At 45.4% G+C, this 26,265-nt stretch overlaps 1 protein-coding gene across 1 annotated transcript in view; it reads left to right on the plus strand.

The window, feature by feature from the left end:
- Nucleotides 1-26,265, plus strand: part of PHLPP1 (PH domain and leucine rich repeat protein phosphatase 1) — a 1,441,444-nt gene that overhangs the window by 727,721 nt on the left and 687,458 nt on the right. Inside the window, exon 7 of the mRNA XM_069613677.1 lies at nt 6,644-6,846. Within this exon, the coding sequence (XP_069469778.1) occupies nt 6,644-6,846 (203 nt within the window). The remainder of the gene's footprint in view (nt 1-6,643; nt 6,847-26,265) is intronic.

A 26,265-nucleotide genomic window follows, 5' to 3' on the forward strand; every position in this document is an offset into this window, starting at 1 on the left:
TAGTTGGTGCTGTTTGTCGGCTATTTTGGTCTGGAGACCAGTAATTTTATTGATGAGTGCATTTTGGATGCTCCAAGATATATTCTTAAGGCTGGTGTCTGCGGGTGGGTTGGGGTTTTCCAGCTCTCTTAGATGTTGAACAATTCTTTGGTGCTGGAGCCTGCTTGGTTTATTCTATCATTGAAGGTTTCTTTTTTGGTGCGGATAATCTCACTTTTGAATGTGGCCATGATATTTGCTAAATTGGTTTTATTCTCTGAAGACTGGGTATTCTTCCAAAGTGTTTCAAGTTTCCTCTTTTCTGTACGTAGTAATTTAAGTCCAGGGGTAAACCAGGAGTTCAGATGTGCTCTTGGTCTCCCACTACGCAGCTTTAGTGTTGGCCATAGATTCATTGTAGGTGTCTACCATCAGATTTGTGTCATTCGTGAGGGTTAGAGCATCGAGTAGGAGGATTACTAGAGGTAAGATAGCCTCGGCTGTGATGTTACGTTTATTTTTAGTGAGACATGGTGGTGCCAGTAGGATTGTTTTCTTCTCTAGATTGTTGATGTTAAGCTCAAAGGAGAGGAGATGGTGGTCAGTCCACAATAGAGGTGATGACTCCTTTATTGTGATGTTGCAATTTAGGTCCGCTACCAAATCGAGTGTCCTACCTTTCCCGTGGGTGGGTTGAGTAATTGTTTGCAGGAAACCATGTTCTGACAAGGCGTTGGCTAAAGATGTGGCAGGTAAGACATTAGGGTCATTATAACCAAGGTTAAAATCACCTAGGATAATGTTTTGCGCAGTTAGTTTGGTGTTGTCAGCCACTAATGATGTAATGTCTTCCTTGAATTATCCTATGGGACCTGGAGGCCTGTACATTAGGTGGATGGTAATAGTACTTTTGAGCGAGGTTTGGAATTTAACTGATAGGAATTCACATGAGGCGAAGGGAGTCGAGGTGGCTATTCTCATGTCAAGTGTGGATCTGAAGATGATGGCAGTGCCTCCTCCTCTAGAGTTGGGTCAATCAGCTTTAAGAATAGAGTAGTTGGCGGGGACCGCTAGGGCAAGAGATGGGCCTGCTGCAGCATGCAGGCAGGTTACTGTTATTGCAAGGAAGTCAAGATCATTTGATAATGTCTGCAATGTCAGTAGCGTGGGCAACAAGGGATCTAGCATTTAGGAGAGCCCCTTTTATAGGCTGCTTCTGCGTGAGCTGCTGGGTTTTTTTATTGACTGGCGTCTTTCAGATTGACCTGCAGTTGTTTGTGGTTGGGTTTTTGGTCAGTGTGTGCTGTAGGCGGATTGCTGTTAGTCTTAGGGTTATATTTGGTTAGTCGGCTATGGTGCGTAAGGATCCTAGCCCTTAGTCTATTGTTTCTGTCAGAGGTGTCAGGGCAGCTAGTAGGTATACCTGCTGAGCGGTTAGGTGTATTTTTGTCAGTGGTGGGGATAACGGGTGAGCCATTACTGTTTCAAGATGGGACAGTGTGTAAATTGGGTAGGAATGGTGTGGGCCTGATTCTTGAGTCTCGGCTGAAGGTGTTCAGTGCAGGTAGAACGAGGGTGGCCTTTATTGTGGGGTTAAAGGTTGTGGTAGAGCTTTGGTTAGGGTCCAGTGGATGCTCCATGTGGGCAGGGGAGTCAAACCTGCGAATCATGATGTAGTGGCTAGCTCGTGTAGTGGGGCAGGTGACAACCTGGGCATATCATGGATAGACCAAGTAGTGCAGAGCTGAGTTACAGAACTAGAAGTGCATAGGGTTAAGTCAGTGTGAGTAGTGGGTTAGCGCAGTAGAGGTAGTGTTGAGTATTGATGCCCCTCCTTGATAAGCTAGTTCGGCAATTCAAGTGATACTCAAACAATCAGATAATGGGGCCTGGGTGGGTCTAGATAACAAAATAGGCTGGTTCTAGCAATAGCATAGCAGTTGGAGTCAGGCAAAGGAGTGGCTGGGTCTGAGCAACAAGATGGCTGGTACAAGAGAAGCGGCAGTGGTTAAGAACAAGCAGTGGGTCTAGGTGAGTCTAAGCAGCCGGTAAGGCAGGGTAGGCAAGTTTGAGATGGCAACAGTAGTTATGATCAAACAATGGGCCTGTTTAGGGCTGGGTGACAAAATAGGTTAGTTCAAAATTGGCAGCAATAGTTAAGGGACACATGGAAAAATGTATTATCTAACTTTGCTGTTCAATAATTTCCAACATTTTAAGCAGTCCTAGAAGTGGTTGCTAACCTTTAGGTATATCGACCCAACCTCAAAGTCGCTGGTCATGATGTTGGTCTTCATCTTAAGTGCCAAGAGAATCCTGTTATCGTTTTCTATGGTGAGAGGAATAGTGTGCAAGTATGTAAATAAATTTCCAATATGCAAGTAAAAAAGCTTTAAAAACGTTGCTCATCTAAGGGAGGCTCACGCTAATGTGTGCTGTTTCTTGTAATAAAAAATTCCAAGAATGGACCACCACCTATCTGGATCTGTGGACAGAGTGATAGTTTTAAGGATCCACCTCAAATTGTCTAAGCATAAGGGGCAACCAGAATTGCCTAGATGAGTCTACTTACTCAAAGGGTTTAGAGAGGGGGTGAGAGCACCAGGAACATATGGCTACTGCGCTGAACAGATCTACTTGAGATCATTGCGTAGAAGATGCTTGTTGCAGTAATCCAATGGGGGTAGTGCTCTAGTACCCCAAGCGAAGAGTCTGAGAATGAGTGTTGGATTCCCACATTATTGGTGCTGTGCACATAATTCGTAAGCACCTAAAGTTGAAAGTTCTGTTAATTTCTTGGACAACACTTCATTGAAAAAAGAGCCTGCTGGCTCTAAAGTTGTGCCATTAGGTCTTTATTATTACTGAAGGTGTTGACACATGTTTCGACCGCTCAAGGGTCTTTATCAAGGCGGGCTTGGATATTTCATGATATGATGTATGATATGGCATTTATAATGTGCCTATACACAAGTGTTTCTCAAGTGAAAATTGAAATGATGCGTGATGCCTGCTGTGCACTAGATAGTTCTTCTAGGAAGGTGGATGGCTTCAATCTGCTGTCTCCTCTCCGACCATAGAGGAAACAGCAGTTTGAGGTTATTGGAATCCATAGAAGTACTATCCAGTGCACAGAACTACGTTGGACATCACGCCTCATCAATTCAATTTCCATGAAATATCCAAGCTTACCGTGATAAAGACCCTTGAGTGGTTGAAACACGTGTCGGCACCTTCAGTAATAATAAAGACCTAATGGCACAACTTTAGACCTAGCAGGCTTTGTTCAATGAAGTGTGATCCAACAAATTAACAGAACTTTCAACTTTAAGTGCTTACAAATTGTGTGCACAATGCCAGTAACGTGGGAATACAGCACTTATTCTCCTACTTACTCAAAGGTTCTGTCTTTTTTTAGGGATTAAGTGTGCTCCTTTGTCCCGGTACGCGGCACAACCCATGTTCAAAAGATGGCTGTTATTTGTAGGTAGCAACGTGGTTACGTCCTGCTGATGTCATCACGTTTAATGTTCATGACGTCACTTTTGTAAATAAACCAACCAAGACTTTTTTCTCCTCTGCACCTCAAATCAGATTACCATATCTTTAAAATACTTCGTGTAGTTACATCATTACCAAGGAGTGCAGGGTATAACTTTCGGGATTCATGAGGCAGAATTCTTGCCACAGAAGAGAGCAATATCCAACAAAGTAAGGGATTACTTTAGGACACCCATTCAGAGTTTGTAAGTGTGCTGTCAGTTCCAACCACCTTTTTGTTCCCTTCCTGCACCACCGGTTTCCTCATCTACTACATTGAGCTAGCTGGCTTTGCAGTGCCAAGCCCTGCTGTTCCTCTTAGCTACAACAACCTGACACCCATATGGGTGAGCCTACTGACCCAAGGGAACATAGCAAGGAACTATTTTCTTAAGCCACGTTTTTCCATCCCTGACTAGTTTGCTGCATGCTCAGGGTGACTTAAAATCAGTAGACTCTATTTGTAATGTAGGAAGATATACTGGCCTTTATTTTACTCTCATAATAGAAACCTTTCCGATTGAACATGATATACTCAGTAGAACCACAGAATTGACAGATGCCATTTGCTCCGAGTTGACCAACTGGAACTTGAGACCTTGATTCACACTTGTTCATCCACCAGCCTAATGTGATGGATATTGTGCGCCTGAACAAATGCAACAAAGGGAGCCCCATATGAGGCACAGCTGAATAGGAACTGCAAGCTGATAAGGAACACTCATAATGAAAACCGAACGTATCTCTCGACTGATCAGACATACGCTGAAGTAGTGCTGGCAGTATGCAATAATCACATTGGGAAAGGCTTGTCAACTTTTTCTCGTAATTTAAGTTCACTCATCTTTAGGAGGGTTCTGATGTTTTATACCTTCTGTTCAGGATTGACAGAGAAACGGGTGGGCAAGTGTAAAATTGGTGCTACAGCATCATATCTAAACTGCCAACCCAATCCTTCTTCTCTAACCATCCAAGGACTGGTTCAGTCAAAATATGCCTTTCTGTTTTCTATGCTGGAATCCAGATAGGTGCTCCTTTGGTTTCAAGGGAAAGAGGGGTGTCTGCTCTGGTGTTGCTGCTTATAGAGAAAATGGCTGCCCCTCCCGTGATCTGCAATATGCACCCACCACACACTGTTGCTGGTGCATCAACTTGACTGACTTTCAAATAACTACATAGGCAGAATTAAGACGTTTGGTGCTTTGGAAAGACAGCCTTTTTAGGTCTGCACTTCTACAGGAAAGCAACCTTCTCTGTATCGCTTTATAGTCTTCTGTTTCCTGAAGGCATACTCAATTCCGAGTATCCCTCATATGTTGGGTATTGCTGAACATTTAAACGCAAAGCCTTTGTGAGTGGCAATCCTGTAACAAGAGCCTATACAGGTACTCTACAAAGTTGCAACTTTGACCACACCAAATGGCTTCTTTGACCCTTGTTCCCTGCTCTTTTGCTCAAGAGCTTGTTTTTTTTTGCAGATCTATGATGATTTCCCACAGGCTGTTTTCGCCAAAGCCCAGTTCTGGTGCTGCAGAGAAACCTCCATTTTGTTGCGCATCCCCTCCCTACCATCTATCTATGCAGGGGACACCCGCGCATCCCCATCGGTTTAACCAGCCCCTTCGAGTTCTCCCCCACCACATCCTCCTATCCTAACTCCCACTCCCACACACCTAACCTCGGTCCCCCTCCTTACCTCGCACAGCTGCCTGTCACCACTTCTTGGTCTCCTCCAGCTCACGAATACGCACATACACGCCGGAACGTCATTTAGGGGTTGCCAGGAGCTGCAGTTCGCCCTTGCTACCCCTAAAAAAAAGTTTTAAAAAAATGTTACTTTTTAATTTTTCTTTTTTTAATTGAGGCTCCTGGGCTGTGGCCAGTGGCATGTTGCTCTTCTTTGTTTCTTTTTTTCTTTTTTATTTTATTTGAACTTTACTCAGTAAAAACTGAGTTTTGTCAAAACCTTCCAGATCTAGCGCAAAGTAAAAGAAGAAGAACGGAGGGTCGCATAAAATACCTCCCATATGGGGGCTGGCCAGGCCTCTGTCATAATCAGGAAGACTTCCTGCTCTTTGTTTCTGTAGTGGCTGATTTTTTAATAGCTATAGCCAGTAGGATAGCTCAGTGGCTTGAGGGCTCGCTGCTGCATTGCGTGTCATCTGCAGGATGGAGGTTCGAATCCCGGCAAGGTCAACGCAGCCTTTCATCCTGCTAAGGTTGATAAATGAGTACCAACACAGGTGGGGTGTAATTGTATGTATATTTGTTCTATATTAAGCGCTTAAGTGTAAGTGCTGTATAATAACACATAATTATCGTTTGGCCTTGGACGCCTGCTTGCGTTCACAGTAATTTGCTAATATGGGCCTATACGCATTGATATTAACTGCACATATGGTGATCCGTTCTTGTATGAAATGTATATCACTTTACAGTGATATTGTAACCATATTCTTCGTAGTGTAGTTGGAAACAATGCTATGTGATGCCACTTGCTGTTTTGTCAAGGGGTGAAAAGTCGAGTTCCATCGCTTTCCGTGATGTCACTTCAGGGTGGGGTTAAATTACATCACTTCCTGTGATGCCATCTGACGTCAAGGTTCATGTGATGTCACTTCCGCTACCCCAGGCATTTTGGTGAAATGACGTCCCTGCATATGCGGTTTCCAGATATGAGCGCTTTGCATTGTTAACTTGACGTTAAATGTTTGATGTCAACACCAGGCAAATATGCCATTCTCATATTAAGGTGTTGTCGCTACAATGAAAGTGGTGATTTCCTTATTTGCCAGACGTTGTGCAAGGACATTTTTGACTAAAAGTAAAATTGCTATCAACCTGTGTAAAATTACTTTTGTATGCTGTGACATCTCTCCCTGCTATCTGTAGTAAGTGTGATAGCATGTTAAAATAAGTAGAGGTTGTTTACCATACATAACTTTTTTGTTCTCCCTGTTCGTGTCCCCCTCCTTACAACCAATCTCCGCATCCCCTGTTCAGTTTCTGAGACATTTGCAGAGAGCTACTGGGGTATGGAATCTGGACTGTGAATTGTTTTTGGTGCTATAGTCAAAATGTCTAAGTCTTAACTGCACACTTGCTTTTTTCTTTTTCTTTTAAGAATGAACACTATAAAGGACTTGTTGGTTGATGGTGCAGGCCACTTGCTTCATGTGACCCAGCTGGACATGCGGGACAATGAGCTCACTGAGCTGGATATGACATGCCTGAGCAACCTTGAAGTACTGCACTGTGAACGAAACCAGTTGTCTGCTCTTAAGTTGAGTGGATGCTGTCTGAAAGCTCTGTATGCCTCTTCAAACGGTAAGGCTTTTTTCTACACACATTTTTTCCTCTCATTTTGCTAATGTACAGGAAAGTGCTAAAATTTAGACTATATTAACTGTGGAAAACATGGGCACAATAAGGGACAAACCTTGTGAAAGAAAACGTAGCAATCGAATATATTTTTGAAAAAATACAACGTCAAGAATATATTTTTTCAAAAATACAACGGATATTTCAGGAAGAGCATCTGGTAGCAGATCAATGGGCTGAGCGGATGCCTAAAGTCTCGCAGGAGACTGGGTTGAATTTTAGCAAGCCCCGCTCTGTTTTCCTCCAAGGTCAATAAGTGGAGCATAGTGGATATTTTTAAACTTGACTAATTCACTTTGTGATGCGCTCTATATAGATAGTAATTTGTAACACATTAGCCCTGGTCGGATTTAATAGTCTGGTTCAGTAAGTAATATAAATGTTCGGTAATGTCTGAAGAAAGTGAAACTGCTAATGCATGAATTGTGGCACAGGTTCAAAACTGCAATAAATTAACGCCTTGTATTTTCTTTAGGATTGTGGCCAGTTCTTGTGTTGACAAGCTAGTATTTTGGTTTTAAATGATAGTCATTTTTGTCGATTGCCTGGCTTCTCTTGGCCCATACACACGCGACTGTTGCTTGAAGACCGAAATAGGTGAATGCCAAAAATGATGTTGCCAGTAAATTTGATGGCATTGTATCCACTGGTGCCAAAATGAGTTTCAATACTGCTGCACACTTCCCATTTGCTGTTGTCATAAAATCACAAATATATCCCTTTACATTTCCTCTCGATCTTGCATAAAGCATATTTCTAATATAATGGAGCAATCTTAAAATGTGCATAGTTAGTCACCCAGTCAAAAGAATGAATGTCCCAAGATAACGTGGTATGAGATGTTGCCTTTTAGAACAGATGCACTGTTGGGCAGAAACCTGTGCAGTTCCCTTGGGGACCACTGCAAAAGATTTAAGACTACAGGTTTTTGGCAGTAAACCCATTTGGTAGCAGTCTGTACCACACAGATTCACTTGGTAGCTGTGGCTGAGCAGTCAGACTTTCCTCAAGAAGAGTTAGGCAGTATATAGAGTATACACAATAGGTACAGAGATACAGTAGCACAAGCAAACACTGACCAGAGCTTTGGTGTAAAAGTATATAATTATTTAAAGACACACTTGTAAATTACACTAGCAACAAAGAGGTAAGTACATTCAGCACACAGTCACTATTATATATATATATATATACACACAACCCTACTTACTTATTAGACAAGTCTTAATGAGAAACACCACTTATTTTCAGACGGAGGTGAGCGCTTAACGTAAGATGGCACTCTAATAAGTTATTAAAAAGGGTGGGGAAAAGGCAGTTATGGAAGCACACAAATTTCAATACTTTTAAAAGAACCACAGTAAGGCAGGATAGGCAGAGTTCTACTGGAGAGCAAGGAAGTGAGTTGAAAGGCCCACTCTCGGAGAGAGCGAGCAGACGGGGTCCAGGTTCATACAGCGGGGTTATGCCCAAATAGTCTTGTAGATAGTTCGCACACAAAGAATGAAATTAAAGTCAGGAAAAGTTAGCTAGGTTGTCCCAGGCCAGCCCAGGTTAGAAAGTCGAGGCTTTACTGTCACCCCGAACGATCTGTCGCAAGGGAAGCCAGGCGAGACACAGTACCTTAAGTGTGAAGGAAGCACCAGCGGGGGCAGTTGTTCCTGGCAGCGGGTGCAAGTCGGTGTTTTGTCCAGAGGAAGAGGAGGTCTCGCCGTGGAGGAAAGATGAAGGTCGTTGCACTGCCAGGGAAGAAACCAGCCGCAGAGTTCTTCGGTTAAAAGGTACTACCCTTCTCTTCGCGGTAGTGGTAAGCCGTGGTATTCCGGTTGCCGGGGTGCTTGTCACAGGCAAGGCAGCCACGAGATGCTCCAGGAAGGTGAAAAGAAGGCAAAACTGGTTATCCCCACCAGTCAAAGGAAGAAGACTCTCCGGACTGGAGATCTCCTCTGTCGTCGGGAAAAGTGGTGAGACGGTTCAGGTCAGCTCAGCTTCTCCCTCCTCGGATTCTTAGGTCCTGTGGCAACTTCTGAAGTTCCAGTCCCCGAAGCCCTGCTTTTATGCAGCAAACCCCCATTCATTCAGCCTAGCTGTCAATCAAACATGCTAAGTGGTGAGCCGGCCGGCTCACCACTTGGGCCAATCACACAAGAGTGCGACTTGAGTTGCCAACGCAACTCAGTCCAGGGTGCCTAAACCCCCTCCCACACCCCCTGTGGTACCCAGACAGAGTGGCACCACTTTTGGAGGCTTCTGTGGAGAAGCTCGCCAAAAAGTGGAACAAAGGGCTCGACTTGGGTTGGAGTCGCAGAAGAGAACACAAACGCCATTTTTGAATCGAGTTCTGGCAAAAAATACCAACCGGTGAATTAATATTAAATAAATAAACCTACGGTATGTTCGAGGCTATAGGAATTAAATAATTAAAGTTGGTAGTCTCGAACAATGGGAAAATCCCATAGAGATATATTCGCGGTCGAATATAAAAAGTAGTATCCACTGCCACCAACCAAAACTCGATCAGGGGGGACGGAGACGTGCCCCCTCAAACAGACCCCGGGGCAATCGAATTGCCCCGACCAGTACGTCCACATTATGATGGTTTGTACTGGTTTCTGTTCATAATTTGGGACTAGTAAAGCCAATGGTGACTTTACATGCCCTGGTAGACAGTAGTCAATCCCAGGGTATGGAGTCTGTTTGGGGGTCGCTACGACACCCCTGGGTTACGGCATGGAGGGTGCTGTGTAACCCACATCAAAAACACATGAGACCCTATGGAGTAAAAGACCCCATAGCCCATAAAACACATGGAAAGACAAAGGAACACCTCAAATCATGTCTAAGAGTGGGAGTAAAAGAGTCTCACTCTTAGCAGGAGAAAAAAATAAACCCCAAAAATCCAGCAAAGCTGCTGGGGGACTCGCTGGGTTTGGGAAATTAGCCTTTACAGAGAATTCTTCCTAACATGCACCTTAGTTTGCAATATCTCCTAGAAGCAGACACAAAATAATGAAATCAACTTGGTATTCAACTGCTTCTCAAAGGAGCCATTCAATCAAATAACTGATTATTGGGAAGACTTACAGAAATGCTTATTTCCATACTATACCGGGGGCAAAATGTTTCTCTCAACCTTTTTTCTTAGTCATGCACTCACCAATTTCCTGTCACCCACTTCCTGCCACATCTCAGAGGGCTGATGCCTCAGCATTCAAAGAATGGTACAATCGCAAACCACGTCTTTTTTTTTTCTGACTCGCTTTGCAAGACTAATATGTGCGTTAAGGATGTCAATCGGGCACACACCCAGGTCTCGCCTAGCATGTAGTGCGCAATGAAATACTTATTTTATTTGCGTCTATAAGTTTAGTTTAGTTTATTATTTGATAATGCGCTCCAAAACCCAGGGGTAGCCGGGCGCAGCAGTTACAAGAATACTTAGGCTTAAGGTTGCGTACATACAAAGGATACATACAGAATATGCATTATGTGAGTTATTAACATATATACAATACCAATATACAAGAAATACAGGAATGCGAGTCCCTCTCATAGGTCTGGTATCAGGGGAGTCAAAGGTGGTTGTGCGCAATGATAGGGCCAGGTTGAATGGGTTAGTTGTCGTTACTCCAGAGCCAACTTTTCACCTTACTCCTGAAACTAAAGTAGGGTAGATTAGCTCTCAGTGCCATAGGGAATGAATTCCAAGCACAGGCCGCTCTAACAGGGAAGCTAGCTCCGCCTGCTTTAGTTAGTCTAAATCTGGGAGTTTCAAGTAGGAAGTGGATAGAGGCTCTAGTATGGTGAGTAGAGGATTTTCTAGTCAGTCTAGCCGAGATGTTAGGGGGCGCAGTGTTGTTCAGTCCTTTATGTGTGAGAGATAGTGTTTTAAGGAGAACTGTCGTTGATTTTTAGCCAGTGGTTGTCTTTCCTAATATTGGATATATGTGCTCTGCAGGGTATGTCAAGGGCTGCTCTAAGAGCATTATTCTTCAATATTTGCAATTTGTTAGTGACAGTTTTATTGGCGCCCGCATAAAGGGCATTACAGTAATCCAGTTTGGACATTACTAGGGCATTGGGTAGTGTTATGCAATTGGTTTTGGACAGGTAAGGTCTGCAGACCCTGATTAATTTGCAGGTGTAGGCTGTGGAGGAACAAGTAACAGAAAATGCCACGAAAACAGCTACCCACCTATACATGCATTAGATGTGCTTAGTTGTAACAAGCGCTACTTAACATGTCGGTCAACAGATCCAAACAGAGAGAATAGAGATGAACATTTTAATCAGTACGTATAAAAACACTTGGAATATTTTCCATGTAAAACAATGGACAAAAATGCATTTTGTTGACAGAGAAAAAATATCACATAAAAAACAAACTCATGTGACGGTCATGTTTTTCAATAATTGAACAGAACCACAAATTTCATAAAGTGGCAACATTGTGATGTTAGTAGTAATGTGTGATGAACACATAATGATTTTCATAGTATTTAAATGGTAATCGCTAGTCCTTGACTCCGGCTGTGGAGGAAGCCAAGGCGTTGAATTGTTTTTTGAGAGAGAAAGTGGAGTGAAGGTAAAAACGTAGTGTTTTTACCTCCGTTGCCACTTTGATTATATTGCCGTCTATATTGAAGGCACTATAGTTAGGGCTGAGTTTTTTAAGGTTGGAGTCGGTACCCAGTATCAGTATCTGTTTTATCGTCATTCAGGCAGAGGCCATGAGAGGCCATCCATGCCTGAATGATGAGGTAAATCTTATTTACTAGAGCTGTGTCTTCAACAAAGTTGCCAGATAGTGGTATGAGGATCTGCGTATCATCCGCATAATTGGTGTAGGTTACCCCCAATCTGTCAAGTTTGTCAAAGAGTGGCTTAGTGAAGATATTGTACATTGTGGGGGAGACACATGAACCTTGTGGGACGCCACAGGTGATATGTATTGGGTCCGCTGAGGCTGATGGGGAGAACACTCTCATCGTGATGTTGGCTAGGAAGGATTGTACCCATGCTATAGTTTCACTTGAGAAATGGGCGGCAGACGCTAGATGGTTGCATAACACTGCGTGGTCCACTAGGTCGAAGGCCGCCGATAAGTCAAGGAGGAGGAGCATAGCTGTTTTATCTTTATCCTTCAACTCGTCGATTTGTGTCTTACGGTCGATTAGGGCCGTTTCAGTACCATGTAGTGGTCTGAAGCCAGATTGCCGTGATCCTAGTAGTTGGTTTGTCTCCAGAAAGTTTTGGATCTGGAGGTAAGCTACTCTGTCAATGATTTTAAGGAGAAATGGGACCGTAGTAATGGGCCTATAATTAGTTGGGATGGCTGGGTCAAGGGTCTGTTTTTTTAGGAGTGGCAGAACCCAGGATTCTTTAAGGTTAGCGGGTACAGTGCTAGATCTGAAGGAGCAATTTATTAATTTAGGGATGAAAGGCGCTAGGTCTCTAGCTGCATCCTTAATGACTTGTGCTGGACAGCTGTGACCCTGGCAGTTGAATGGTTTCAAGGATAATATCACCTTTTCGGTTTCCAATATGGATATGTTGGACAATCTGAAGGGTTTGCAGTTACTTTGAATGACTATTCTGGGTATATCTGCCATGTGGGAGGTATGGGTCCCAGTGGAATTCAGGGAAGCTTTCTTCTTAGCAATTTTCGTTTGAAGAGTTGTGATTTTATCAGCTAGAGCATTTTGGTTGCTAGTGCACCATTGTTTGTCCTTGGGGGCATTATCTATGGGTGTGATTGGGTTTTCCATTTCTCGGAGGATGGAGAAGAGTTCTTTGGAATTATAGTTGGCTTTGCTAATTCTCTCATTAAATGTATTCTTTTTAGTTTGGATTATTTCCTTCTTATATTTTTTGGCCAAATTGTCAAGTGAGGTTTTATTCTCAACTGAAGGTGTATGCCTCCCAAATAGCTTGGAGTTTGCGTTTTTGGATCCGTAATTCCTTGAGGTAGGGGGTGAACCAAGAGTTAAGATGAGATTCTCGTTTGCTTTTGCGCAGTTTAATAGGGGCAATGGTATCCAGGGCTTTGGCCATAGTATTGTTGAATGTCTCAACTAGCATTTTAGGGTCAGAATTGATGGCGCTAGCGGAGAGGGCAGGTAGGAGGAGAGGAAGTCGTTTTTCAGCTGTGATTTCTTTTTTGCTTCTAGTAGGCATAGGCAGAGCTGTTGTGGTAAGTTTAATATTCTGAATGATATACCACTCATATCACACCCTTCTCAAAATACCCCCTAGGTCACACTGAACCAGGAATCAAGCTAGTTTGTAAAGGTAAATATTTATTTAATAGCCAAATCACACATATATTTTAATATATATATATATGGGGCAGCAATCACCAAGGGTGACAATACAATTCGAAATAAGTAAAGCAATTGACTTCACTTATGTTGATGTAGAACAGAAAACACAGGAAAAAGAACAGTTTGGTTTGTGAACAGATAGCGTTTAAGTTGATGGTTCCCCCTGCAAAGTACTAAAGTACAAATGAGCAATCCTACACAGATGTGAGTAATCGGCAGGTATTCAGGAATTAAAGATAATGTCTAGAGCTGAATTCAATCTTCCCTCCCAAAACAAGAAAGAAAACCATTTTGGGAAATTGGCACTTTTAAAATGACATGTGAAAATGGCTTTGTCTAATAATGCAACAGGGTGCAAAATACTTAAATGGAGAAAAATTCTTAGGAAAGTAACACTAAACACGTCCTAACAAACATGAGCTAAGAGATAAACAGAACACACTATAGATCAGTATGGGATTGACGAAACACTTTGAATGATAAAAAGACACGTGTAAACTTTGGAAAACTAAATTCGTGGCAAAATTGCACTGAGATATTTGAAAAAAAGGGTCAAATGCAGTTCCACGATGTGGTATTTGGTTGTGGATGTAGCTAAGGGTCTTAAGTATCAGTGAGAGTTGAAATTTCGCTTCTATCTTTAAAACTGAAGTTATAGAGATTTTAGTGAGAGGCGTTTTTGCAAAATAGGCGCGAAATGAAAACAAATTCGGTTTTAGAAATGACAGATTGGTTTCATTACACTATATTAATGACTATGAAAAAGAGGATGCCACACATGAATCTTCAGTTACGTGGCCAGCGTAACCCTTCACGTGGTGGATACTCTAATTCTTTCTGGGATTTACTTTAGTTACTAAAAATCACTAATGACTTATGGTTTTGCCAAACAATTGAGAAAAAATCAGCGCAAGAAGGTTTCTAACAATACTAGGGTTCTGACATTAAAGATGGGATGGTCTGAGATTGGAATAAGACAATGCAAATATACTATGGGTCACTGTTCTTCCTATTAATACTTAGTCCCTTGTGATTAAAATTGGACTGTCAAGGTTCTGGTCATGGATGAGGTCAGGTCTACCGTCAGCAGGGCACATCTGGAGGTATTGGATCAGCGGCGCGGTTCTGGTAAATTTTGGACTGCATCTCAGAATGGATTTGGATGGGCCCTTCTGGTCACTGGACACAGTAGATGGCAGGATGCAAGTTTCAGCGGGCAAGCCTTAATGATAGCAAGCCAAGCTGAATCAGAATTATTCTTTTAAGTTTTAGGATGGTTGAATTTGGGCCTAGCTAACAAGAGTTCAGCACTGCTAAGGCCTGGATTCTACAAAGAAATCTGAAATCAGCTGCAAGGTGAAAAGTTCTGGATAGGATCGAAGTCGGGAACAAGATGCTGCGCGGAAATCTGGATGTGTTCTGGAAGCAGTGTGTCCTGTGTTGTGAAGTTCCTATATTTATACTACCTGTTGGGCAGAAACCTGTGCAGTTCCCTTAGGGACCACTGCAAAAGATTTAGGACTACAGATGGTTGGCAGTAAACCCAATTGGTAGCAGTCTGTACCACCCAGATTTACCTGGTAGCTGTGGCTGAGCAGTCCGACTTCTCTCAAGATGAGTTAGGCAGTATATAGAGTATACACAATAGGTACAGTAGCACAAGCAAACACTGACCAGAGCTTTGGTGTAAAAGTATATAATTATTTATTTAAAGACACACTTATAAATTACACTAGCACAAAAAGGTAAGTAAATTCACCACACAGTCACTATTATAGGTATACAACCCTGACTACTTATTAGACAAGTCTTAGCGAGAAACACCACTTATTTTCAGACAGAGGTGAGCGCTTAACCTAAGATGGCACTCTAATGAGTTATATAAAAAGGGAGGGAAAAAGGCAGAGTTATGAAAGCACACAATTTCAATATTTTTAAAAGAACCACAGTGAGGCAGGTTAGGCAAAGTCTACTGGAGAGCAAGGAAGTTCAAATGCCAGGCCCACTCTTAGAGAGAGCAAGCAAAATGTGTCCAGGATCACACAGTGGGGTTATTCCCAAAGAGTCTTTGTAGATAGTTCAAAAAAAGATCGAGATCAAGTCATGAAAAGTACAGGCCCCAGGCTAACCCAGGTTAGAAAGTCGAGGATTTACTGTCACCCCGAACGATCTGTCGCAAGGGAAGCCAGGTGGGACACAGGCCCTGAAATGGGAAGAACGCTCAAACGGGGGCAGTTGTTCCTGGCAGCGGGTGCAAGTCAGTGTTTCGTCCAGAAGAAGAGGAGGTCTCGACGTGGAGGAAAGATGAAGGTTGTTGCACTGCCAGGGAAGAAACCGGCCGCAGAGTTTTCCGGTTACAAGGTACTACCCTTTTCTTCGCGGTAGTGGTAAACCGTGGTATTCCGGTTGCCGGGGTGCTTGGCACAGGCAAGGCGGCCACGAGATGCTCCAGGAAGGCGAAAAGACAGGCAAACTGGTTATCCCTACCAGTTAAAGGAAGAAGACTCTCCTGTCTGGAGATCTCCTCTGTCTTTGGGAAAAGTGGTGAGATGGTTCAGCAGGGCTCCACCGGTGGTGTCGTCGTTGCAGGTCGGCTCAGCTTCTCCCTCCTCGGATTCTTTAGGTCCTGTGGCGACTTCTGAAGTTCCAGTCCCCAAAGCCAGGCGGCTCACCACTTGGGCCAATCACCAAGAGTGCAACTTGAGTTGCTGAGGCAACTCAGTCTGGGGTGCCTAAACCCCCCTCCCCCACCCCCTGTGGTACCCAGACAGAGTGGCACCACTTTGGAGGCTTCTGTGGAGAAGCCCGCCAAAAAGTGGAACAAAGGGCTCGACTTGGGTTGGAGTCACAGAAGCGAACACAAACGTCATTTTGGAACCAAGTTTCGGCAAAAAAAATGCCAACCGGTGAATTTATATTAATTTAATAAACCGGCGGTATGTTCGAGGCTATTTTAAAAAGTGGTAGCCTCGAACAATGGGAAAATCCCATAGGAATATATTTGCGGTCGAATATAGTAGTATCCACTGCCACCAGCCAAAACTCGGTCGGGGGGGACTGGACAGTGCCCCCTCGAACAGATCCCGGGGCTATCGAATTTCCCTGACCAGTACGTCCACAATATGATGGTTTGTACTGGTTCTGTTCACAATTTGAGACTAGTAAAGCCAATGGTGACTTTACATGCCCTGGGAGACAGTAGTCAGTCCCAGGGTATGGAGTCTGTTTGGGGGTTGCTACGACACCCCTGGGTTACGGCACGGAGGGTGCTGTGTAACCCACATATCAAAAACACATGAAGCCCTATGTGGTAAAGGACCCCATAGCCCATAAAACACATACAAAGTCAAAGGAACACCTCAAATCATGTCTAAGAGTGGGAGAACAAGAGTCTCACTCTTAGCAGGAGAAACAAACCCCAAAAATCCAGCAATGCTGCTGGGGGACTCGCTAGGTTTGGGAAATTAGCCTTAACCGAGAATTCTCCCCAACACTACCAAATGACATCACCAAGTTTATGGTGTGGGCAGAATTTCAAAACACACCCCCACGGCTGTGAGTGGCCACAGGCACTTGCCTTGTTTTGGTTGGCAGTTGGAACAGAGCTGTCATCTTTATGATGGGATTTAGGAACTCCCACATTGATTTTGACCAAAACTTAACTTTTGCACAAATGTACATTTCTAAAATGATGTCCCCTAAAAAAATCGGACCTATACATTTCATATTTGATGGGCTATATTCCCCTTCAATCCCCATCTTTGTGCAAGCTGTCTTTCTCATTCTATGGAATTGCTATTAATTTTTATCATAACAGTTTGGATTACTAATTTCTAATTTGGTACATCTCTGGGCGCTTATCAGTGGATCATGCACATACAATCTTAGACTTGCAACATTAATAGTTCTGATATGAGAGTTTTTTCGTGACTTTGGTTCCTTAAGTGGTACATGTTTCATCCATGTCTTCAAAACAAAAGCCTGAAATTAGATGAAAATGTACCAATTTTCAGATTTATCCTTCTTTGTTTTACAGTTAGAGTTTCAAACTTAACCACAATTACAGATTTCAACACCAAAGGTTTGAACAGAGCTTTTTTTTCTCTCCTTTCAACAAACAACTGTCATATCCCTTTGATCATGGTGGGGTGTAGAGGGAAGCATCCTGCCATCCCCAGCAGAGGTCCATGCTCAGCCTGTTCTTTGTTCTTGGCTCAGCCAAAAGACGAATTCCTAATGAAGTCTGTTGTGCTCCATATGCGGGAACCATTAAGGCTTCCTGTATCAAGGGAGTGCCAACTGAAGTGTCAAGCCTCCCAGGCTAGGCACTGTTCAATCAGAATTAAGCGGTTACTTCCACTGGGTTACTGTAAGATTCACCTACAATCTTTTATTTAAGAGATAAAATGAACAGAGTTTATAATGGATTTTGACATTTTAAATGAAATAAGCCCTTCACAGAAAAATGCTTTAAACAGGCAAATTTTGCACTTCTTCAGGAAAAAGAAACACATTTAACCTGGGTTTGACATCTAATTTTCTTAAGCAGCTGTCAGGCAGTGAGGCCTGGATTCCTCTGACTGCACTGGATGATCGGGGTTCCAGCACACTTTTCATTTTCAATAGTTCACCTGGAAAATGACTGAAATTAGTGCCAAAACAGCGCTTTGAAGGTTGCAATTGATTGGGAAACTGGATTTAAAGGCATTGTCGGATTTTAGCCCACTTTTTTGGCCTTGCTTCATGTGACAGGTAACAGCACCCACTGGCATTCTCCTGCAGGGAGTTCTTGTTTTGACATCAACTTTACCTGTGTGTGGCAAGGTGGTGCAGCCTTTTTGTGATTTATGAACCATGCACAGTTTTGCAGATTTGGTTCGCACCTCCATTTTTGGCATTTTCTTTCCCCCATTGGCAAAGGGATGTAGTAGGGCGCATTGGCATGGGTTGAAATATCCCACATGTGGCATTTATAACGCACCTGTACACAAGTGTTTCTAGGCACGGCACGACAAGACAAGGAGGGGGAAACAAGGGAGGACAAAATAACGATCTTACTAGGCCTTGTCATTTAGATCGCGCAAGTGCAGGGAAGCGGACAAGTGCCCGGGGAGGTGGAAGGGGAAGTGCAGTTAACTCACAAGTGCTGCCAGCTCATACGTGCAGAGAGAAGGGACTGCAGGGTTGCAGATACAGACCCTTAAGTGCTGGGGAACCCGGAGGCAGTGCGAGGGCAACTTGACATGCAGGAGCCTGGCCCCAAGTTCAGAGGGTGACCATATGACCAGTGCGCGGAGCAGTCGAATACATCAGCAAGGGAGAGGAAGAAAGAAAGCAGAAGCAAAAAGGAAGGTCTTGAGTTGCTTCTGGACCGGAGGTGGTACCGCTCAAGTTTGAGAGAGGCAAGGAGGCTGTTCCAGAGGGAGGCCCCAGCCGAGGTGATAGATCTGCCCCCAACTCTCTGCTTGGAGAAGCGTCTGACCCTCAGAGTATGAGGTAGATGAGTGGGAGAGCTCATGAAGGAAGATGTTTTGGAGGGGAAGTTGGAAGTGGAGCGGTCCCAGGCTCCAGAAAGCCTTGTGGACAAAGCGGAGGGTCTTGAAGTTGATCCTTGCAGCCACAGGGAGCCAGTGAAGAGATTTCAGAGATTTCAGAGCTGGAGAGATACGATCCCTGGACTTGAGGCCAAGGACAAGTCTTGCAGTCCTGTTCTGGGTAAGTTGTAAAGGTCGAAGAGTAGAGGCAGGAAGATTTAGAAAGCGGCTGTTGCAATAGTCCAGCCTAGAGAGGACCAGAGCTCTGGAGAGAGCGAGCTTCTGGGGGAAAGTGAGAAAAGGAATAATACCTCTGAGGAGGTGCAGCTGATAGTTTGACTTCTTAGAGACGTCACAGATGTGAGAGGGTGAAATCGAAGATGACACCAAGATTCTTAGCCCCACAGAAAGGAGCAGGAAGAGGGCCCAGAGTGGGCAGCCAGAGAGAGGGATAAGGGGGGGAGTGGGAGTCCCAATGAGGAGAATCTCAGTCTTACTGGCATTAAGGCAGAGATCATTGGCGGCACACCATTCCTGAATTGCGTCCAGACAGTCTGATATGAGAGAAGAAGCAGAGGGGGCAGAGTGAAGCCTGAAAAGGAGCGGAGTGTCATCTGCATAACATTGAAAATTGGAGCAGAAAGTAGCGATGCAGTGGGAAAGAGGTTCCAGGTAGTGGTTGAAGAGCCAGGGAGAGAGGTCCGACCCGTGGGGAACACCACAAGAGAGATAGAAGAGAGGAAAGACCCCAGTTGGACCGGAGTGTCGGTCAGTGAGAAAGGAGGTCAACCAGGCCAGAGCCTGATCGGTAATACCAAGGTTGTACCGGAGACGATTGAGCAGGATGGCATTGTTGACTGTGTCAAAAGCAGAGGATAGATGAGGAGAATGAGGGCAGAAGGGATATTCGAGTCAAGATTGGAGAGCAAATCTTTACAGGTTTTCAGGAGAGCATTTTCGTGCTTCTTGCAGCTGTGAAGCCAGGCCGGTGGTCATGGAGGCAACCAACAGATTCAGTATGTAGATTAAGCTGGGAGATGGACAGCTTTTCCGATAGTTAGCCGGAGCGGAACGATCGGCTGAGGGCTACTTTAGAAGGTGGTGCACAAGAGTGCTTTAGACTGGAGGGGGAAGTTCCAGTGGCAAAGTGGTGATTGCATAAATTGGCCAAGGCTGGAGAAATGGTGTCGTAGTGGTCCTTGATAGTTCTGTATGTTCAGGGGAGAACCTGCTTTGATGAGACTTTCATAGATTGGACTTGTCTAGAAACATCGTCAGGGGTGAACAGGGGAAAGGAGGAGAAAGGAGGAGGAGAGACGGCCTGAGATGGGCCAGGAGTAGTAGTAGTAGTGGTGGTGGTGGTGGTGGTGGTGGTGGTCCTGGTCCTGGTCCTGGTCCATTTTGAAAAGTTCGACCGAGTTGTTAGATGTTGCAGAGACACAGGCTTGGATGTAGGCTCTCTTCTTAGAGAGGACAGAGCGTCTGTACTGCCTTTGGAGCAGGCCAGTTTGTCAGGGGGTGTGCTCGAGGCCCTCCACTTCCTCTTTGCCATCCTACACTTGCATTTAAGGGCGGTGAGGTTGGAATCATACCAAGAGTTGCACTTGGATTTGGGCTTCAAGCGGATCCTCATGACGCGGGCAAGGACATCCAGAGTGTTGGAGATAGAGAGATGAAGGTTAGAGAGGGCTGTGTTGGGGTGTGAGTCAGCCAAAGGTGCAGGAGGAGAAGAGAAAGTAGCAGCAAAAGCCTCAACTGACACACGCTTCATGGGTCAGGTGACGGAGAAGGTTGGTGGCAGTGCTGGAGTTGGCTTGACCTGCGGGGAAGAGAAAGAGGTGGGTAGAAAGGAGGAAGCGATCACTCCAAGATCAGAGTGTTGAGAGGGGTTAGAGAAGGGGAGGTCTGAGGAGATCGGAACATCCAGGGTGTGCCCTGCAGAGTGAGTCGGGCCAGAGGGAAGAATAGAGAGAGTGAGAGAATCGCAGGTTGGGAAAGAGTCCTGAAGAAGGGCTGGTGGCATCGAGGTGGATGTTCAAGTCTCTGAGGAGAAGTTGGGAGGTAGAGGCAAGGAGCGAGGAGGAGAGGTCAGCCCACTCGGTGAGGAAGGGGGTGGCCTGTAGATAGTGCCCACAGTGAGAGAGAGAGGCCAGAGAGATGAGAGCCTGCAAACCAGGCATTCAAAGGAGGAGTAGTGCTGCATTGGAATGATAGAAGAAGGGATTCACTCTGGGAAAATCAAGGCTAAACCCCTGTCTGGACCATTGGATCTGGGTTCGGGGAGGATCTTGTAGTCATCGGGAAGAAGAGTGTCAAAACTTGTGACAGAGCTGGCTGTGAACCAAGTCTCGGTGAGACCGAGTACATCTAAATCAAGCTCTTCCAGGAGATAGCAGGTGTCGGAGGAGTGTTTGACAGCTGAACGAGAGTTCAGAGTAGCGATGTGGAGCAGGTTGCCACATTTGAAGAACTTCGGGGAGGGGTACAGGCCTGAGGTACACCATGCGGAAGTGTTGGAGGTGTGCGAGGATGGGCAGAGGAGAAAGGAAGAGAAGGCAGGGTAGTCGGAGAGGGAGTAGAGAGTGCCAGAGGGGTGATAGAGGAGGGAGTCAACAGGGTGGGCAGAGAAGCATCAGGATGGGCATAGAAGCATCAGTGGGGTGCCAACAACCTCTTTTGCGAGCCTGTTTTCCTTCTGCTGCTTCATACCCTCCATCTCTTTCCCTCAATCTTGTGCAGTTTTCTCACAATGCTATATTCTCCTGCCCATATCTATGCTATCTTGCTCATCCGCATCTTCCCTATTTGACTTCAGCTTACCAATCAATGACTTGGCCTTCTCACACCCGCCATGCCTTTACTTCCCCTTACCCTATTACCACTAGTCCCAAACCTCTCCCACCTCTCATCCTACTGCTAATAGAGCTACCACTAGATTCTATCAGAAGCAGAAAATTGACTGTTTTATCCACTAGAAACATTTCCGACTTTTCCCCTAATAGCCCATCATACAACTGTTATGGCAGAATTCCATTTGATCAGGTTCCAAGCCCTAGATAAGCCAATATGCATACTTCGAAGGGATTGTGTCCTCCGACGTATTCCTTATCTTGATAGATCACTTCCAGCTTGCTGGCCTCGGAAAGTATTTTCAGTAGAGAGTGCTGCGTGTCGACGTCCCTCGAGTTGGTGTCCCTCGACAGCCTCTGTATCGGCGCCGACGTCATCGTGCGTATAAATAGACTCGCGCAGCGTCCGTTGCTCAGTTCCGTTTTTCCACGCTTCGTGGGCCTCGGAATAGTGTTGCTCAGAGGCTGTCGAGGGACACCAACTCGAGGGACGTCGACACGCAGCACTCTCTACTGAAAATACTTTCCGAGGTATGTAGGTAGGTTCAAGTATTTATTATTCCTCGAAGATATCTTCTTCATTCGATGCCTTCCTCTTCCGAACCTTCGACCCCACGGTCCGGCTTCAAAAAGTGTCGAGATTGTGGGAAGAAAAAGTCGTTGACGGATCCTCACAGGATCTGTTTGTGGTGCCTGGGATCGGAGCATCACTGTTCTGAATGCGAGGACTGTATGTCCATGACGGCGAAAGCCTTGAAGGAGCGTAAGGAGAAGCTAGAAAGAGGTAAGACTCTTAAAACTTCAACTTCTTCGAAAGTTTCCTCGGCAGAGTCGAGACATTCGGCTACTCGCCGTCACAGGAAACATTCTCGCTCAAGGTCTCGAAGCGGTTCCCATCAGTCTTCGAGATCTAAACACTCAAAAAAAGAGGCGTCGTAGATCTCCTTCTTCGTCTTCTTCTACTTCCCCGGAAAGGGTAACCTGCCCCATGAAATGCAGCTCTCCAGCTAAGTGGGAAGAATTCTGTAAAAAAAAAAATAAAAAAAAATGCTTAGCGTCTTCGCGAAAGCAGCCTCGACCCCCTCAGAGGCGGCTAAAGGTGATACCCTGGTGAAAGACCCGAAAAATCGAAACGCCGCAAGTCGTTGCACCCGGCAAAAGAAACTGCCTGAGAGCGTCATGAACCCTCGAGCAAAGGCAGTAAGACTGCGTTATCGACACCGTCGTCGAAGGTTCCTTCGACTCACAAATCTGCATCATCGACGCCTTTATCGAAAGGTCCGTCGACACACAAATCGGTCGAATCGACGCCTACTTCGACGCCGCTGTCGACACCGATAAAGTACAGACCTACTGCTGTTACTACATCTCAGTCAGTAGACGTACCGAGGGCTTTGACCATGACCTCGAGGGTGTCGTCGATAACCTTGACGACTCCGAGTAGGATTCCGATCCTCTCGAGTTCTTAGAGGCCTCTTCATACTTTTTCAATGCCTTTTTCGGTTTCATCGAAGCCTTTGACTTCTGCATCGACAACTTCGACGTTTTCTCAACCGGTGACTACAAGCTTGGCCCCTTCTGCTTTAGAAATGGGTTTTAAACCATACCAAGGTCAGATTATTTCAGAGCTTTGTCCTCTATATATGAGGAAGGGGAGGATTCTGACCATGAAAGACCCTTTGGGTTACAGAGGACCACTACACCTATACCAGAGGAATTTTTCTCTAAAGAGAATAGATTGAAGGACCTTCAAGACTCTTTGCATGAGGCAAGTGGTTTAGATACTTCTCCAGAAGTAGAATTCGCTAAACCAGACCCAGGGGAACATGCTGAGACCCCTTATAGGGTCTTAATGGCCAGAATAGAGTTCATGGGGTGGTCTACACCTTCACCTTCTTTTCAACAGGATGATCTTACAGACATTTTACTTAAAGGCCCACAGGAAGATCCTGTGGTTCCCTTTCATACTGCATTGCAGAGAAAAATATCTGTCAACTGGGAAACCCCTGACGTTATCCCGGGAGTTAACTAAAAATGATCTGCCAAATATAGGCTATCTGCTTCTGACCCTGAATATTTGAGCAAACATCAACGCCATAGTTTGGTTGTACAAGCAGCAAATTCATCTGCATACCCTACTATTCCACAGGACAGGGATGATCAAAGGTTTGACACTATGTCAAAAAAGGTCTTCTCGGCATGTAGCATGGCGCTTAATAAATCCATTAATGCTACTTGCACGCTTGCAAGATTCAGCCATACACTTTGGGAGTGTGCCTCATCTGTGGCTGACTGTCTCCCGGAAGGAGAGGAAAGGGAAGCATTTCTGAACATCATTAAAGATGGTAAAGACGCAATGTGAGAGTCCCTTCAAACTGGCATTGGTTCTGCTGACAGTATCAGCAGGGCCATGGCGGCAAGTACTACAATCCGCAGATTTGCGTGGTTGCGAAGTCTGGGTTTGCTCCAGATGTACAGGCCAGACTTTTGAATATGCCCTTTGACGGCACTTCTTTGTTTGGTAAGAAGGCTGATGACAGACTAGAGAAGTTAAACATCCAAGGCAGCAGTGAAATCTCTTGGAGCTGCAATCCGTCAAACTCTGTATCGCCCCTCAGGAACTGCTTGGAGGGGGTAGGGCCTTTCGCTTTTATTCCGCATTCGGAAAAGGCAGAGGACAGCCGACTCAAGGGGCCAAAAATGATTCACCCGCGGTGGACGGGTTAAAAATACAAAAGCAGCAGCAGGTGCCTCCTTTCCCTCGGCATATGTGTCAGCCGCCTCTAAACCACTCTGAGGTCTCTCCCACAAGACACCAGTAGTGGGCAGGTTAACTCAACATCTGACGGAATAGCAGGCTATTACGTCAGATGCTTGGGCATTGGAGACAGTTGCCCAAGGTTACTGCCTGCCTTTTCTACGCACCCCTCAGTCATCCACCGGGGAACAACTCTTTGAAGTTTCCAGATCTGCTTCTTTTGCAGGAAATTGTAGACCTGCTAGAGAGAGGTGCCATAGAACCGGTACCTGTAGCGGAGAGGTATAAGGGTTGGTATTCCCCCTATTTTCTAGTACCGAAGGAGGACGGAGGACGGAGACCCATCTTGGACTTACGAGAATTGAACAAATTCCTCAGGAAGGACAAGTTCAAGATGGTGACTCTCAGATCCTTCAGGCCCTCCAGCTTCAGGACTGGCTGGTATCTCTAGACCTTCAGGATGCTTATTTCCATGTGCCAATCCATTTCAAACACAGGAAATACCGGAGGTTCGCAATTGGCAACTCACTATCAATTTCGAGTCCTGCCATTTGGGCTGACCTCCGCCCGAGGGTCTTCACCAAGCTAATGTCGGTAGTGGCTGCAAGTCTAAGGAGGGAAGGGATCCACGTCTACCCCTACTTAGACGATTGGTTGATCAGAGCAGTATCTTCGGAACAAGCTCAGATCCATCTAGATTATGTCTGCCACTTCCTTCACAAACTGGGCTTCTCCCTCAGTTTAAAGAAGTCACAGTTGATACCATCACAGAGACTCCAGTTTATCGGAGCGGTCCTGGACACTTCCCTGGGGAAAGCCTCGCCACCAGAGGTGATGGCTCAAGATATTCTGCAGATGGTCCCCACGTTTCAAAATGCCTAACTTCTCCCAGCCTCTGACTTTTTGAGGTTGCTAGGCCTCATGGCATCCTGCATCTTCCTTGTGACAGAGGCTCGCCTGAGAATGAGATCTCTCCAGTGGGCACTAAGAACCCAGTGGTCGCAATTCTCAGGAAGAATGACAGATCTCCTTCAGGTCCCGGATAAAGTGGCTCGAGACCTTCAGTGGTGGGCCTGTCGGGAGAAAATTTTGAAAGAACTGTTTTGGCAACCATGGCCGGAGATAACAGTAGTCACGGATGCCTCACTCACGGGGTGGGGAGCCCATGCCAACGACTTGACCATCAGCGGTTGTTGGTCTCATCGGAGTCCAGACTACATATCAACCTGTTGGAGCTGAGAGCTATCAGACTAGCGCTGTAGGCTTTTCTGCCATCTGTACAAGGGAAAAATGTCCTGATAATGACGGACAACACAGTGGCCATGCACTACCTCAACAAAAGAGGAGGCGTAGGGTCACTGCCACTGTGCAGAGAGGCGATGCAGCTCTGGTTTTGGGCAATTCAGGAAGGAATCTCTCTATCGGCAATTCACCTAGCCGGAGAGAAGAACTTGACAGCGGACGCTCTGAGCAGGCAGAACACAGTCTCCCACGAGTGGGAGATAGCTCAGGAAGTCCTTCAAGAGATCTTCGCCCTTTGGGGAACCCCTCAAGTGGATCTGTTCTCCGCCAGTATCAATAGGAAGTGCGATCAGTTTTGTTCAAGTGAATTTCCCCCGAGAGGAGCTCTAGGGGAAGTGTTTGTAGTGGACTGGGAGTTTCTGCTTCTGTATGCGTTTCCTCCAGCCCCTGTCATTCCTCAGATGATCAGGAGGTTGAGAAGATTCCAGAAGACTATGATCCCAATTGCCCCAGACTGGGCCAGGAGAACGTGGTACCCGGACCTTCTGGACATGTCAATCTGCCCTCCGATTCGTCTTCCACACAGGGAGGATCTTCTCTCGCAGAAGGGAGGTCAGGTTCTCCATCCAGAAATCAGAACCCTCAACCTTCACGCTTGG

Source organism: Ambystoma mexicanum, chromosome 5p (genome assembly GCF_040938575.1).
Source record: "Ambystoma mexicanum isolate Mex_15411 chromosome 5p, UKY_AmexF1_1, whole genome shotgun sequence".
Classification (NCBI taxonomy): domain Eukaryota; kingdom Metazoa; phylum Chordata; class Amphibia; order Caudata; family Ambystomatidae; genus Ambystoma; species Ambystoma mexicanum.